General features: G+C 43.0%; 1 protein-coding gene and 1 pseudogene across 1 annotated transcript; one reads left to right on the plus strand and one right to left on the minus strand.

Moving 5' to 3' along the window:
- Window positions 1-891: 891 nt before the first annotated feature.
- LOC542105 (GCK-like kinase MIK) lies at window positions 892-16,371 on the minus strand. The gene is given in 20 exon segments (NM_001111738.1): window positions 892-931; window positions 1,009-1,170; window positions 1,266-1,390; window positions 1,649-1,772; window positions 1,874-1,998; window positions 2,086-2,250; window positions 2,363-2,455; window positions 2,527-2,788; window positions 2,858-2,986; window positions 3,081-3,160; window positions 6,440-6,508; window positions 6,595-6,711; window positions 6,780-6,848; window positions 11,282-11,335; window positions 11,458-11,495; window positions 12,923-13,034; window positions 13,204-13,326; window positions 13,483-13,510; window positions 13,717-13,773; window positions 16,277-16,371. Coding segments are annotated over 20 exon segments (2,067 nt in total).
- LOC118473010 (NADH dehydrogenase [ubiquinone] 1 beta subcomplex subunit 7-like) lies at window positions 3,167-4,736 on the plus strand (annotated as a pseudogene).
- Window positions 16,372-16,780: the final 409 nt, after the last annotated feature.

A 16,780-nucleotide genomic window follows, 5' to 3' on the forward strand; every position in this document is an offset into this window, starting at 1 on the left:
ACTTACCATTTGTCTCTACAAAACACACGTTAGTCACATATAATATTAAGTTGTCATTAATCACTAAAACCAACCAAGACCTAGATGCTTTCAAGTAACACCGAACAGGGGCAGGAAATATGTTATGTATTGTGGTGACAGTAACACCGGAAAAGGGGCAAGAAATATGTTACTCCCTCCGTTTGGAAACTCTAATTTCCTAAGACCCTTTTTATTTCATTGAAATTAAACTTTATTCTAATAATTATAATTTAAACAAAACTAATTAAGTTAATATATTTTTATATATAATATGTCTGTATATTGTCCTAAATCATAAGCGAGAGATATACACTACATTTATACTATAGAGAAGCAAGTAAAATAGTATAATATAAATTATATATTAAAAAAGTAGCATGTAAATCTATAGAATCAATTTCCATGTCTCGATTCACAAATTTGAGATATACTTATATATAAACTTTAGATAGTTATAGAATGTCACATTCTAAAAAAAAGTAGCATTAGTTAGATTCCAATTCCTCAAAATAAAGAGAAAAACATGACCTAAGAAAAAATAAACTAATTTTACTTGAGAAAATGAAAATCCTTGGAAAATGACGTTCTCAAACTAGCCCAAAAATAGTACTCGTACTAGCTCTAGATTTTTACATCCATATTCATATGGATGATTATGAAACTAAACATATATATACAACACATACATTAATTGTAAAACAAATTTTAATTGGGGACAGAGGGAGTATTCGCCATGAACAAAACAAATGAAATAACAGGTGGTTGAGACCGACTGGATGAAATAAAGTTCTAAAGTTTGCATTATGTACACTGAAAAATATTAATTATACACCGAATCGAACATGAAATCACTTTTCTGCATCGCAGGGATCAAACAGAGTTAAGATCTTGAGAAACTTGGTTTTGCCACCTGCAAAGATGGCAGAAACTTGTTACTTGTCATGGGTATTACTAAGCAAGCTGAAAAATATGTGACTCTGAACCAACCTTGTGAGAAGGAACCTTGCCAGTGGGCTCACGGTAGGAGCAGCCAATGGTGGCATATTAGCTAACTTCTTGTCGCCTGCTTTTTCAGAGGGAGGTTCAGGTTCCTTAGTGAAAATTGACATCGCCGTCTCCTGAAGACCTTGCAATGAGGAATCCTTTGAGCTGCGGGAAGGTAATGTGAGCCATCATGAGGTGAGATAACTGCACAAGGTGAATCTCTCTATCGTAAGATCGTGAGAGCATAGTGATGGTCGCACCTCCCTAGCCGGTGTAGCAATCTGCCAACCAGTACTTCGCATGATCCAGGTATATCACGTTCTAAATCCATCAAGGAATCAAGGAAGGCATGAACAGCAGGCCGATCAAACTTGTCACCAGTAGCCTACATCATGAAAGCAATAATGTCCAAAAGTTGGAAGACATGTCCGGAGGGATGCAATGAAAGCAAAAGATTGACTGGTCTGAATGAACACTTAAGCACTCTCACGGTACATTGGTACCTCAAAATATTAATACAGTTTCTTAGAGAGAAAATATGAAGGGGTCAAATTAAAATAAACATGAAAATTTCAATGACCAAAATAAAATTTCTGCAGATTTAGTAAAACAGAAAAAAAAAACAAATCCAATGTAACTTTACCTCTTTCAGGGAAGGGAGTAGCAATGATGAGACTGCAGGTGAAGCTACAGAACTAGCACGAGAGGCTGACTGCCCATCAGGTAATTGCCGTAATTTGTGACCTTTCTGCGTGTCCACATCCTCGCTAGGATAAAGAACACACTTTGGTTTAAAAAAACTTTAATAATAAGGGCAAAGTGTTTCTATCAATGAAATTAAACACAGGTAAAGGTAAGCTTGAAATACCTTTGAACCTCTTGACTATTTACTCCAGAAGATCTATGCTCATGTGATCCCTTTTCATGCCTGTTGATAAAAGGTCTTTCTCGAGCATTTCCCTTTCTTAACCCAGCCTGCAAAGCAGCCTTTGCCTGCATGTACCACCATGTACATTATAATTATGCATCGACTAATAACCACAAACAAAAAACTGCCAACAAATTGTTAATGTGCATCACCTCTGCAAGGTTAATGGCACTATCCTCAAGAGGAGCATTTGATGTTTTTTCTTGGATCCCCAGCCTTGACCTTGAAGATCGTGGAGTTTCTGGGTCTTCATTTTGGGTCCGAACAACTGTCCCACTATTAGACATATCTTCATAAGAGGAGAATCTGCTGGGAGGCTAAGAAGTAAAGATGTGTTAGCTGCTGCTCCTCAGTTCTATCTTTGCCATGTCTTACATAGACAGTAAGGATGTTAATCTTAAAAATGTATAAGTAGTGTTTGTAACTTACCTTGGCACTGTGGTTGCTAGCTGTTGAGTACAACTGAGATGCTCTTGGAGAGCGTAACACAACAGTTCCTGACCCACTTACAGAGTGATCATTCTGGTAAAAACTTATAGTTAGTGAAATCATCATGATTTAACCAAATTGCATGCCAAAAGCCAAAATATTACGTCATCAGTAGAACTTTCTACTCTCCCTCGTCCGCTCTGAGTATCTCTGAGAGAGAGAGATTCTTCAGATCCAGTCCCTGATGACCTCCACTGATTTTCTCGATCAGCTGTGCGTATTGGTGCTTTTGGACTTTGAGGCATATCAGATCTACCATCCTTCGTGGAGGCGATTTGAGGAGGCCTTGAAACAACTCGGACAGTTCCTGTGCCCTCTGATCTATCAGAAAAATCTCTGACTGCAGATTTCCTAACTGTTCCTTGACTAGAGTAGAAAAAAGAATCAGGTAAGTGAAGACACACCAAAAATTACTTAATGATGACTTAAATATACCTCAAAGATGGAGCTGTATCTTTTGTCCTATTGACCTTGATAGTGCCTGTACCAAAATCCTCCTCTTCATCATGTGTTTGCCCATTTTGTGTGGCATCCATGCTTTTTGCTGCAAATTTTGGCCGCTCTCTACCAATAACAGTAATAGAAGGCACACAGAATGATATAAACATTCGAGTGCATCAATTTACTCAATTTTCACTAAGAAAGAATAACCACAAACCTTATTCGCTCCAAAAGCTTTGGAGTCTTTCGGGCATTTTTTATGAAACGATGCTTAAGAAGCTCCTTGGCACTAGGCCTCTGTGAGGAAGTGAGAGAGCATTAGGCAAAAGTAAGGCAGAAGAACAAACTTCAATCCATTCAAGCATACATATACAGATTCTGTTCTAGAACATACAATATGCGAATGCCATAATCAGGCATAATTAAGCTAGGTAGTTAGACAGGTGTTGCGGTTTAGGTCATTTGGCAGTGATTCAAGACCTAGTTTAGCTAGAAGGTTTGCACATGTTGAACTTTTTACCAGTTGCTGGTTTTCCCTATTTAACTAAAGTGACATACAGTTTCTCCTTTCCCTTAATATGAGTAATTTCTAATGAGTAAAATACATTTCCGTTCCTTAAACTTGTCGTGCTGACAGATTACAGTTGAGGGGACTGCCACACCCAGATGTTTGCCCAATGTGTGATCAAGCCCAAGAGACAATTCAGCACCTCCTTACTACGTGCATTTTTGCCCGGCAATTTTGGCATACAATTCTTGCTGCTATTGGCTTGGGGCATCTCACTCCGACTGCTGATGAGGGAAATTTTTCAGAATGGTGGGGAAAGGTGTGCCTTAGAGTTACCAAGACAAGGAAAAAGGGACTTAACTCTCTGATAATCCTGGGGGCTTGGTGCCTATGGCTTCAGAGAAACAGAGCAGTGTTTCATGGGGAGTCTCCTTCATTGCCCAGGATTCTTAGATGTTTCTCAGATGAGTGTGTTTGCTGGGTTTTAGCAGGAGCTAAGGAGGTCGGTAGTATGGGCTTAGTTGCTGCCCTGGGCGAGGTCGGGTCTAGTTTCAGTACTTCTATGTAATTTCTTTCGGAATTTTGTGGGTCTTTGGGAGATTTGCTTTGCAACATCTCCTCTTTTGTAATGTTTCTCTTCCTCTTTATTATATAAGATGCGCAGTTCTCCTGCGCGTTCTCAAAAAAAAAAAAAAAAAAAAAACTTGTCGTGTTGTGTCATCTCGGTCCATAAACTTTTAAAGTATGTCTATGTCATCTTGGTACATAAACTTTTAAAGTATGTCTGATAAAACTTTATTCGTTGTTCGGGTCTTTCTTAGGTCCAAACTGATTGTGGTTTTACCATGCAGCCTACAACTGACATATGAACCCCATATGTCAGACTATGTATCTACTATTTTCTTACGAACCCATTCTTGGGATACCAGCGTTCCAAAAAAACCTCAATCCAGTCACCACTCCCGACCAAAAGCCACACCAAGCCCGCTTCACCCAATTTATCGACGGGATGACCTCGCCGGCGAGAGTGACAAATGGAGACGGCAGCGGCGGCGGCCGGCGTGGAGCTAGGCTCCTCGAAGCCCCAAATCGCCACGCAGGCAGAGATGGCGGAGGCCCAGGTGCTGCTCGCCTACCACGACCAGTGCGCGCACGGCGCACCTCATCCCGATCAACAAGTGTCGTGTCGCCGAGTTGTACCTCCCCTGGAAGTGCTAGCCCGAGCGTCGTGCCTATGAGAAGTTTCAGTAAGAGCTCGTCATGGAGCGGATGCTCCAGATGCAGAATATCCGTGAGGCGCAGGAGACCAAGGTCAAGGGAGGCGCCTCCATTGGCCTCATCGCAGCCATCGCCAAGCTCCCCTGATCCGGTCCCGCTCCGATCCGCTTGATTAAGGTGAGCTCTGACTCCATCACGCCGTTTCGTGTCATGTAACCGATGGCTGAACGACACCTTGAAGTTTTGAATACAAATCCGTGGTTTAGACTGACAGACTCGCCTCTGTTTGGCTGGGATGTTGCCTAGAACCAACTGTTGCGGCATGGCCACCGCAGCGATTTGTGCCTCGGCATGTCGCTGGAGATGGAGGAGCAGCAGCGACAGGTACATCATGGCGAGCAACGGCGATGGGCAAAACACGGGAAGGTGAGAGAGAACCGAGAAAAGAAAGAGAAGAGGTACATAGGCTGACATATGGGGTCCATATGCCAGTTCTAGTCTGTATGGTGAAACAAAAATCCGTTTAGACCTAAGAGAGACCCGAACAACGAATAAGGCTTTAAGAGACATACTTTGAAAGTTTATGGACCGGGATGACACAACACGACAAGTTTAAGGACCAGAAATGTATTTTACTAAATTTCTAATTGAAACGACACTCCTAACTTGAGTTCCAACTGTTCAAATATATTATAAGTGAATTGTTCACCTCTTCCTATCAACTTAAGCTTTTGAGCTAAATTGGTTGGTGCATGCAACATTGCAACTTAATATGGTATTAGAGCCAGAGGTCTCTAGTTTGAATCCTAGTTAGCGCAATTAAAATAAAATAATTGTTTCTCGCTCATATTCCACGTCTGGGACCCAAGAGAGGCTCGACGTAAGAGGGAGTGTTGAAATACAATATAAGTGAATTGTCCACCTCCTCCTATCAGCTTAAACTGTTGGGTTGCACGTGCATGCAGCTTAATACCAACAACAATAATAATAACAATAACAATAAGGGTGGACCATATAAGTGGGAGCAGGGGCGAACCCACAGGGGTTCCTAGTGGGCCACGGCACACCCTAAGCTTGCCCACCAAGACCCCCCAGCCCACAGTGTCTTCAAGCCAGTGTTGCATGTTGCCTGATGCCTTGGCCGGTTGGCCCTTGTTACGTAGCGGTAGTCTTCAGAGCTCCCGCCATCGCCGCCTGCAGAGCTCGCACTAGCGCTTCTCGTCTCACGTCGCCGCCGTAGCACTCGCCAACCACGCTCACACAAATTTGTAGGTTCCTGTCACGCCACACCCATGCTCCCGCTGTCCTGCAGGTTCGTCACGCTCCCGCAGCCGTCAGCCCACACAGGTTCGCTGCGCGCCGCCGCCATAGCAGCTCGCAAAGCCACTAGACGCCAGACGAGGCTGGCCAGCGCCAGCCGCCAGGCTGCCGCGCCTGTTGCTCCGGCAGACAGCTATCCCAGTCTTGAACAATGTTTGTGATTTTTAATTCCCAGTTTTTAAGGTTTGTAGTGTGATTTCTAAACCCTTGATGCTAGTTTTGATTGTAAATGTGCAACTAATGATTTGTGCTGCAATTTAGAAATGTATCTCATTTTTTATTGTTGTGATAGTTTTCACTATGATTTTTTTATTGCGGCACACACTATATCAAAATCCTAGGTCTGCCACTGAGTGGGAGTTTGAAAAAGGAATAAACTCAGGCAAAGCCTTCCCGCTGCAAATGCAGAGAGGCTGCTTCGAACCTGTGACCTGGTGACTCAACAGCTCTCACCGGTCACCACTGCATCAGGCCTGCCCTTCCACAACAACAATAACCAATAACGATAACGGTTATTATTATTATTTTACCTCTGCTGGATTCTTCTTTAAACATAGTGAGACAAACTCTTTCATTGGTTTCGAGAAATGCTCATCAAGCTGCATATTAATACAAAACTTTTATCTTCTTGCATAGAAATGTGTACTGGTACTTTTGGCAAGTTACTGAAAATTAATCAAATTACCTGCGGAGGATTTTCACGAGGTATGATGAAAAGAACTCTCATGGGATGAATATCTGCCAGAGGGGGTTCACCTTTAGCCATTTCAATGGCAGTGATACCTAAAGACCAGATATCTGCCTGCATTGAAACAGCCTTGTCTATAAAAGCTCACTACTAATAAATTTATTTAGCAAATGCACAAGTACCTTCTCATTGTACCCTTCAGAATTTTGAATAACCTCAGGTGCCATCCAAAAGGGAGTTCCAACAAATGTCTGAACAGTTTGAAATCATTAGCAGCAGACCAGCAGTACAAATGCTCACCCTTTAATCAATGTAATTTTTCAAAGAGAATATTTTGCCATAAAATTTAAACAAATGAGTGCATGCTTGTCCTGAAGCTAAGTGTTAAAATGCTAAAATATCAACATAACAGATAAGGCCTTCCATATAGAGCAATCAATACGAACAAGTTCTAAGTTCATGCTTACAAATAAAACTTTGAACCATCCACTACTTTCCTCCCTTCCTACACTCCTTAAGTAAAAAAACAACTCATGATGCCTAAGCATAACCAAGGTTCCCCACTACCCAGACCAAACATGAATGCATATAACCTAGTGTGGCACTCTATCACTCACCAGATGGTAGCATGACTCATGGCAGCATTCTCAGTCACACTAATTGATAGGATTCCTGATCCTACCGGGGATGTCACATAGGGAATAGGGGTGAAGAGATGGAGGCTGGAGATCACGGGGCGCCGTGGCTGGGTGTTCCTGGGCGCTGCACAGAGAGGAGGTGAGGAACCCTAGGCTGTTGGGCGCAGGAACAGAGAGGAAGCGAGAGCTGCTGCTGGGCGCAGGTATCAACAATTGCGGCTTCTGCATGCTTCCATTAGATGACCACTTACAAGTATTTATATCTCTGCTAATGCTTATCTTGATCTAAGGATAAGAGATCTGAGATCTCTTCTAATCCATATCCAACTAACCTGGGATAATCTCTCTTCTATATCTAACTAACCTGAGATAATCTCTCGTCTATATCTAACTAACCTAAGATAATCTCTCTTCTATTAGATAAGCCTTATCTAATTTCTCTGGCAACCTGTGACCTGTGGTCAGCGCCTATAGTGGTGGCCGACCATAACCTCTCCCGGCCTACGCAAACAGCTCGTCCTCGAGCTGGAAGTCTGAGTAGAGGCGGTGAAAGTTCATCCACCGGATCAGTACCTGCCACAACGCCGTGGTCATCAAGACCTGTTGCAGGCTTGCAGCAAAGATGTTGGTCGGGATATCGTTGTCAACGAAGTCAGCCAACTCCAAGTAGAAGAGGCGTTGACAGACGTGGCCGCGGACGTATGGTTCGTCGCAGTTGTAGCAGAGTCCTTGACGCATGTGGTCTTGTTGTGCAGCCGGAGAGAGACGACGAAACTGACGAGCAGGTCCGCCGGTTTCTGCCGGGGCTTGCGCGCTGCCCAGGTGCTGGTGCGGCGTTTGCTCAGCAGCGCGCCCAGCGGGGCTCGGTTTGGCGCAGGTTGGCCCTGGAGCGGCGAGGGTTCAGCGCCCCGTGCTGTCGGGGCCGGCGGTGACACGGCTGCACGGGTCTCAAAGGCCTAGGCCAAGTACATGGCCGACTGGAGGTCCGACGGCTCGCGAAGGTCGACGTCAATGTGGATGTGGTCCGGGAGCCCGCCCACGAACAACTTGGCCTTCTGGGTGCCGAGAGGTTGCGGGAGTGGCACAGCACTACGTTGAAGCGGCGTAGTCCTGCACTGTGGAGGTGAACGGAAGGCACGCCATCTCGGAGAGGCGTGTACCCCGCACGGTCGGCCCAAAGCGGAGGGAGCACAGCTCACGAAAGTGCTCCTATGAGGGCATACCCTCGTCCTGCTCAAGGGCATAGTACCACGTCTGGGTTGCGCCTGTGAGGTGGTAGGAAGCCAGCCATGTGCGGTCCGAGGCCATCGTTCGTTGTTCTCGGAAGAACTGCTCGCACTGATTGAGCCAGAGGAGGGGATCTGCAGCACCGTCGTAGGTGGGGAACTCCAGCTTGTAGAAACAGGGCGGAGTCATGGCGGATGTTGGCTCCGGGGCGATACCCTGGTATTGCGGGATGGCAGGGCTGCCACGGTCATTGGTTGGCTCCCTGTAAATCAGGGTTCCATCGACCCCGCCATAAAAAACCCCGTTGGGGCTAGTGTTGGGTGGTGCAGCTGTGGTTGAGATTGTCGCCATCGTGTATTGGGGGGTTGTGGTGGTGGCAGGACGTATGATGGAATTGGCGATGGCGATGGTGGCATGGGCAGGAGGTCGATGGGGACGGGGTTGCTGGTTGTCTAGGTGGGCCCTAGGAGTTGGGGAATCGACGCCGGTGGTAAGGCTGGTAGCAGTGGCTGGAGGTGGTGTTGTGTTGGGTTGCTGGATTGCAGGAAGGTGTTGGACAGGAAGGTGGTGATGGTCGCCACAGAGCGGGTGAGATCGGTGACCGCCTGTGCGACGGATTCTGGGGTTATGGGTGGCGTGGGTAAGGGAGAATGGATGGCAAGGGATGTGGCGGGCGGTGGTGGGGTCGCAGATGTCGTTGATGGCGTGTGGATGTGGTGGGTGGAGGACCTGACATTGCCGATACCAGATTGATGGGATTATTGATCCTGTCGGGGATGTCATGTAGGGAATAGGGGTGAGGAGGCTGGAGATCACGGCGCACGGGCGTTGTGGCTAGGTGTTCCTGGGCTGTTGGGCGTAGGAACAGAGAGGAGGCGAGAGTTGCTGCTGGGCGCAGGTAGCAACAATTGTTGCTTCTGCTTGCTTCCATTAGATGACCACTTACAAGTATTTATATCCCTGCCAATGCTTATCTTGATCTAAGGATAAGAGATCTAAGATCTCTTCTAATCCATATCCAACTAACCTGAGATAATCTCCCATCTATATCTAACTAACCTGAGATAATCTCTCCTCTATTAAATAAGCCTTATCTAATCTCTCTGACCGCCTGTGACCTGTGGTCAGCGCCTATAGTGGTGGCCGACCATAACACTAATGCACCGAAACAGTAAACATATTATTTTGGATTTATGATACAAAACAATGAGCTATGCCATTACCATGAACCACATACACCCTCAAGCCACATGTGACCATGATGAACTTGTAAACGCCAGTGTAAGCAGCAATCATAAACAGGTCAAACCACATGGCCATTTTGCTCCGTGATAAGGCACTTGAAGAAAAATCAGCAATGATTCAACCACCTTGTAGATGGGCGTAGCATTTGAACAGTACTTAGAAGAGGAAAACGATATGTAAGGAACTCATACAATCCACCAATTAACATGAAGGAAAGATTTTTTTTCCCGCAGAGCCAAGGCTATTGGGGTCGTCAGCTCCACTAACATAATCAACAGTAAATTTATATAGGATTTAATAAATGTTATAGGAGCATCTGACCATGACAAGAACATATAGCTCCACCCTGATTAGTTGGTTGGTTCATAGCAAATGGCTGGTTAATTTCCTGAAAACAGTACTTTGCCCTACTTGGTTGGGTACCTCTTAGAAGGCTGCACTCATTAGCAAACACCAATTTGTCACCAATTTTAAATTTCCCAATGGATGCAATCTGCAATTAAAATACAGCCAGCCAATATGCTTCCAAGGGCAGACCCAGTGCCAGAGGCTCCTCCCACGAGTGGGATCTCAGAAAGAGATAAACCGAAGAGCCTTTATTTCCCCTAGTAATACGGAGAGGCTGCTTCGAACCCATGACCTACGTAGTAACTCAGTGAGACAGCTCTCACCACAGCATCAGGTCTTCCAAGGATAAACTAATAATTATACCAGAAGTCCATTGACTACAATGAAGGTATATCTAATTTACATACATGAAAAGCAACTGATGAGACTCAAGGGCCAAGTGACCATCGTAATACTAATATTGCATGGCCAATTGTAACAGTGTCGATTTTTACTACATCGATAATAGCTGTGTAGAAAACAAAACACAGATGCATTTTTAGCCATAGACATTAGAGTTATATACAGAATAAAATTGTAGTTTCCAAATATACACATGCAATTGCACAGGTTACTCCTAGTTTTACAATGGAAGCCATAATGTTTAAACACTGCTTGACAAGGACATGCTCCATTTGAGCTGAAAAAGACGCATATCAATGTTTAGAGCATCTCCAAGAGACTCTTGATTTTTGGCTTTCTATTTGACTCTATTTATGTTTTCATAAAGATTACACTCTATATATAGCATCTCACTCCAACAGACTATTTATCTAGTTTGGCTAGTCAAGTGGCTAGCTAAGTTTGGCTAGTGAGGGAGCTAATTTGGAGAGTCGGGTAGCTTGGCGAGTCAGTTAGCTAGTCTGTTGGAGAGTTATTTTGCTGTTGACTAGCCTAAATTTGGCTTGACGAGCTATTTGGCTAGTTTGTCGGAGATGCTCTTACTAGCACAACACATATATGACAAACACAACCATCAAGTTTTATATTAAGAAACAAGACTGACAGTTCAATTGTGGTTGTGTGAAATCGACAGCTAAGCAGTTTATCTAGAATAAATAACATTGATTTACTTCAAAGATTTACCGGTAGATGTGTAGTTAAGGCTTAATAGGTTCCTAATGCATGTTCAGAAAGCCAGAAACACTAAGCAATCTGACGTAACAGAAGAATGGCTAAGGTTATACCTTCCTCCTAGACATTGTTTTAGTCAGCTGTGCAGAAACACCAAAGTCCGCAACCTATGGAATACACATAGTAACAACAGAATACATATTATGAACTAAAAATCAACAATAGATATAGATGTACCACAATGGAAAGCATTCCTAAATGCAGAACCTTCCCTTCATAAAAGTTATACCTTCACGTCTCCACTTTCAGTGAGGAGGATATTTGCCGCTGCAAAATATCAAACAATGTTTTCGCTTCAATATTTAACATCCTTGGCTTTACAACTTTCAAGACAAGAAAAATTACACTAATGACAAAATATCCCAATAATTAGTCCTTGCACATCAATAGGATTATCTGTATTTGTGAAATCCTCCACATAACTGTATCAGTGGAAGAGCATTACCAACCATCCATCATCAAAGCACCAAACATGTAGATTTATGAATAAGGTGCCTTGGTGAGGGTTTTGCTCTCTCTTCACGTCACCAGCACCTCTAAGATTTCAAATCTATCCAGGCTCATGCTACTACCAACAGCAAAAACAATTTTTCACCCACCCTTCAACATATTAAGTATTAGCCCAAACAAGTACAAATTGAACAACAAATAAGATCCAAACTTTTTATACAGCCAAGGAATTCAAAAGGAACAATTAATAGATGGTAAAAAAGTTCATTGTATTGTATCATAAAGTAATCATCAACTAACTTGACAGAAAGTATAAGATATGATCTACACATCCCAGGGTGGGATGGCAGCAGCTATTTGATTAAGGTAGTTCAAATGCATTGGATATGTTTCCCAAACAGTATTTGTAATGCAAGAGTAATATCAATCAACCACTAACAAACTATTTTTTCATAGAAACATGTTCCATGAGAAAGACTGTATGCTATATTGCTAAAGCTATACTGCTATTACACTATTGGCTTTTACAGAATAGTGTGCTACCCTTATCAAGAAGCCTCCTGTTCCTCTTATAGTCTTATTAGACATACAAACAGGAGAGAATAAGCAGACACATAAACTACTTAACAATTATGAGTCTGTTACTGGAGGTACAACACACCACTTGTAGGGCTGGAGCTGCCAACCTCCAGGAGCTTTGTAAAAGGTCCAGGCCACAGCCGGGTAGGTCTGGTGGTCTGGGTCAGCTCCGTTCTGTGTGAAGTCCCTAGTTTTGTGTGTGTGGTGTTCGGGTTGGGCATCCTTCTGCAGTTCTGCCTACCCGATGTATTTGTTTTTTCTACTTTAAATGAAATGACGTGCAGTTCTCCTGCGTGGTTCAAGAAAAAAACACCACTTGTCTCTGCAGTTACTACTCAATTGAAAGACTTGAGTTTCACCAATTAGCTAAACATCAAGAGATTACAAAGACCAAATGGAAAGAGCCATTGAGACATATATAATACATTTTGCAACAAGAGATTACATCCAGATCGTGATAAGGCAAGTCAAGCTGGAAAAATTATCCATTACCACCTAAAGTAAGCCAAGCTTATTTGAAGATTTATTCCAATTTATATCCTCATAAGAAAGATTGATGAGGTTTGGATAGTTCAATTACTACTGGGTCAGTAATTGTTCCAAATAGTCGCGGACATTCACAAGAAACATCTGGATAAGAAAGGGAAAGGGGGGAGGAGTAAAACCTTTAATATCACGGTGAATTTTTCCTTCGGAATGTAGATACTCAATTGCGTGTAACAAGTCCCTCAGAATGCATGCAATAGACATTTCATCCAGAGGAGGACCAGCTTGAAGCTGCACATGGAATGATGGAAATGAACGAACAACATCAATTATCATCAAGTAGTTTATAATGGTGTTTGACAGGTGATGATGGAATGGTCAATGGAGCACTAACTTCACAGTTATCTGCATTGTATTAAACATTATAAGGATCAATTGAGAAAGGATATACAAAACATACAAGATCAGCAACAGAACCACCAGCCATGTATTCCATTACTATCCACAATTTAGTCTGGTGAAGATAAGAGCCGTAATAATCGGTAATATATGGGCACCGGCATTGTGACAAAACAGATATCTCCTGCAACAGGAAATAAAGCCTTTAGGAACTTGCATATCGACCAAGTAAGTTTTTTTTTACCATGAAAACTGTAGGGGACGCCCCTACAGTATCGACCGGGTAAGTTGATCTATGACAGCCTAGCATACAATATAGAGCACAAGGAGAAACCACAACCTTTTGGATGTCTTCAATGTCATCCTCACTGCAATGGAAACGGTTCAAAATGAATTAACAGCTTGGCTAAATTCTTGGCGGAAGAAATCCAGAGAAAACAGAATGTAGAATGAGAAGGTGTTCCAATTATTCAAGTGTTTTCCGAGGGAAAATTAGCGACAGTGCAAAACAAAAGAAAACAACAACTAATATGTTAAAAATAAGAAGTTGTGGTAAAATTCATAAGGGACTCACGCTTCTTCCAAATCAATGACTTTTATAGCAACCTCTTTATTCAGTTCCTTGTCAAACCTACAAAAAGATAACACAGGACTTTGAGTAAGCAATGAGATTCAACATAAAACATGAGGCAACAGAAATAATATGAAGTACAACTCATGGGAAATTTTAAGTGAAGCAAATGTCTACTGATGAGGGAAATAAAGAAATCAGGCAAATATAATGTCATCCTCCATGTAGACAACATGCCCATTAGAATAGAATGTTCTTGTATTTCAAGCTACGCCATATCAGATCAGGGCCCAGTTGTTCTATAATAGAGGAAGACCTTAACTAACTCTGGTTAAAGATAGGATAGAATTGTTACTAGCCTTGAATTGACAAGAGGCAACCTGTCCATATGGACTGTATAGAGTATATATAGAGGTCAACAGGCCTTAGATGGGATGGGCCTAATGGGCCTTCACACACACCCTCAAACTCAAGGAGGAAGTGGAGGATTTAAGGCGTTGAGTTTGATCAAGTGTAAGTGATGTTATGCTCTGGTTTGTGCTTTAGTGAAGAAATCAGTCAATTGAGATTCTGAAGGCACATATTGAAGATCAATAGTCTTCTGATGACAATGAGACCGGGTGAAAGATGCATCAACACCAATATGTTTAGTAAGTTCATGCTTCATAGGATCATGAGAAATCTGTATAGCAAGCATGTTATCACATAAAAAGGTGTAGGAGTGTTGCAAGAGACACCAAGATCAGTCAATAGCCATCGCAACCAAATAATTTCAGCAGTAGTAGTGGCAAGAGGACGAAGTTCTGCTTTAGTAATAGATCGAGAGATGGCTACTTGCTTCTTGGATTTTCATGCAATAGGAGAGGATCCAAGAAGAATACAGTAACATGTAATAAAACGTCATTAGGGTATGTATACAAGCTAAATATTCTATCCATGGGTCTCTTATTGAACAAAAGCCTTCACCCAGTAGGTAAATGGGTATTCCAATGTTCCGCCCTCACCCATACCCGTTAACCCATGGGTATAAAATACCCAGTATAAAAGCGTGAACTTGGGCTTCGATCATCCATCTATTTGACTATTTAACAAACTTTTTGGTGGTAATGTCATAGAAGGCTTAACAACTATTTGATGACCATATAATGAAACATGTAATGTGTTATGTGGTACTATCCTAGTGTTGCTACTTTATCCAATTATCCATGGTGTTGTTGAGTGGATGATTAAATGATGCTCGAAACTTTGTAATGGTATTTAGATTGATATACTTGATGTTTGTATAATGTATTATTTTGATAGATGTTTAATTTTTATGGGTACGGGTGACACGACAGGTGACCCATACCCACATGGGTATGGGTATGGGAGTAAATCCATACCCACCAGCGGATATGGGTGACTCGACGGGGTTATTTTTTTGTTGCGGGTATGGGTATGGGATAGTAATATATTTACCCATTGTCATCTCTAATAATATAGGAAGACCTTAACCGACTCTGATTAAAGATAGGATAGAATCAGATTGATAGCAGAGTTAGAATTAGAGTCGGTTAAAGAGGTGTTTGGTTCCCCTGACTAAAGTTTAGTTCGTATCACATCGGATATTTGAATGCCAATTACGAATATTAAATATAGTTTAATTACAAAACTAATTATGCAGATAAAGACTAAACTGTGAGACAAATTTATTAAGCATAATTAATTCATGATTAGCAAATGTTTATTGTAGCATCACATAGGTAAATCATGGACTAATTAGGCTTCATAAGTTCGTCTTATCGTTTAGTCCCCATCTGTGTAATTAGTTTTGTAGCTAGAATACATTTAGTACTTTAACTAAATCTAAACAACCGATGTGACAGGACTAAAATTCAGTCACCTGGATCCAAACATCCCACCCCCTAAGGTAGTTGTACCCGAGTTGAACTCTCTGTCATGTTGTAATCCTGATATTCTGCCCTATACATACTCAGATCCTCTCGGCCTAATAGGTTTTTTTGCAATGTCAACTTCTATGTGCATTATATGTTAAGTAAAAACAGGTATTTTGGGAAATGATACAAGTACATAGCAGAACTTTTCATTTCACGTACTGATGATTGTTTCTAGTCCAAAGGGAAGACCCTTTTACATAGAAGTAGCATATGAAAGTTGTCTGGGTTGTGAATTACAAAAAAAAAATCCCCGATTGACACGCTGACACAGCTTGTTCCCAACGCCCAAATCCCACACTGAGCAAACAAACTGCGTCATTTCCCTTTAGATCCCGATGAACTCCACCAATGGCACGGAACTAACTCGGACATGCAGATGGATAGCATCACAGACGCTACCAAGCTGGCCGCTCGATCAACTATCTACCAACACTCGACGCACGAATTACCCGCTGGACCCAGCCCCAGCGCCCGAATCCGCAATGCCGCTCGACCCGAAGCTAAATTAACGGCTAAATCAAGCGTGGCCGCCGCCTGCCGTGCATGAGCTCAAAATCCGCGCGAAGGCAACGAGAGGGAAAGGAAATTTAGGGACTGCCGAACGGGAGTGGGGGCGTCATCCGTACCCTTTATAGACGTCGCCGAAGGAACCGCAGCCGATGAGGTCGCGGCTGCTGAACCGCGCCTCGATGGCGGCCGCCATCGATGCCGAGTCCGACATCCTTCGTTACCCCTAGATCCGGCCGCGGCCGCCGCCGTGCTAGGATATTAGAGATCAGGAATCGTTGCTGCGTTCGCTCGCCGTCTTCCTCCCGCCTCTAGGGTTTGGATTAGGGCGGCGTTCGTCTCGCGCTACACGCTGCTTCCGGTACCGCTCATTTCGAGAGGTCGCGAGATTTGTCGTTGGTCCCTGGTTCGTGTCTGTTCGGCCGGGAGGTGGAGATGGTGGGGCCGCGTCGGAGGGGCTGGAGATGGGGGTAGGGAGGTCAGGACTCGTGTTTGAATGCTAGTAGATAGGGTATGTTTGGTTCGAGAACCTGGTTGTGGACAATTTAAGTATCGTATAGATTATGTGGAGAAAAAGATAGAAAGTTTCATAGTCTTTATGATCTAGAAAAAAAGTGGATTCC

This window comes from Zea mays, chromosome 7, assembly GCF_902167145.1.
Source record: "Zea mays cultivar B73 chromosome 7, Zm-B73-REFERENCE-NAM-5.0, whole genome shotgun sequence".
NCBI lineage: Eukaryota > Viridiplantae > Streptophyta > Magnoliopsida > Poales > Poaceae > Zea > Zea mays.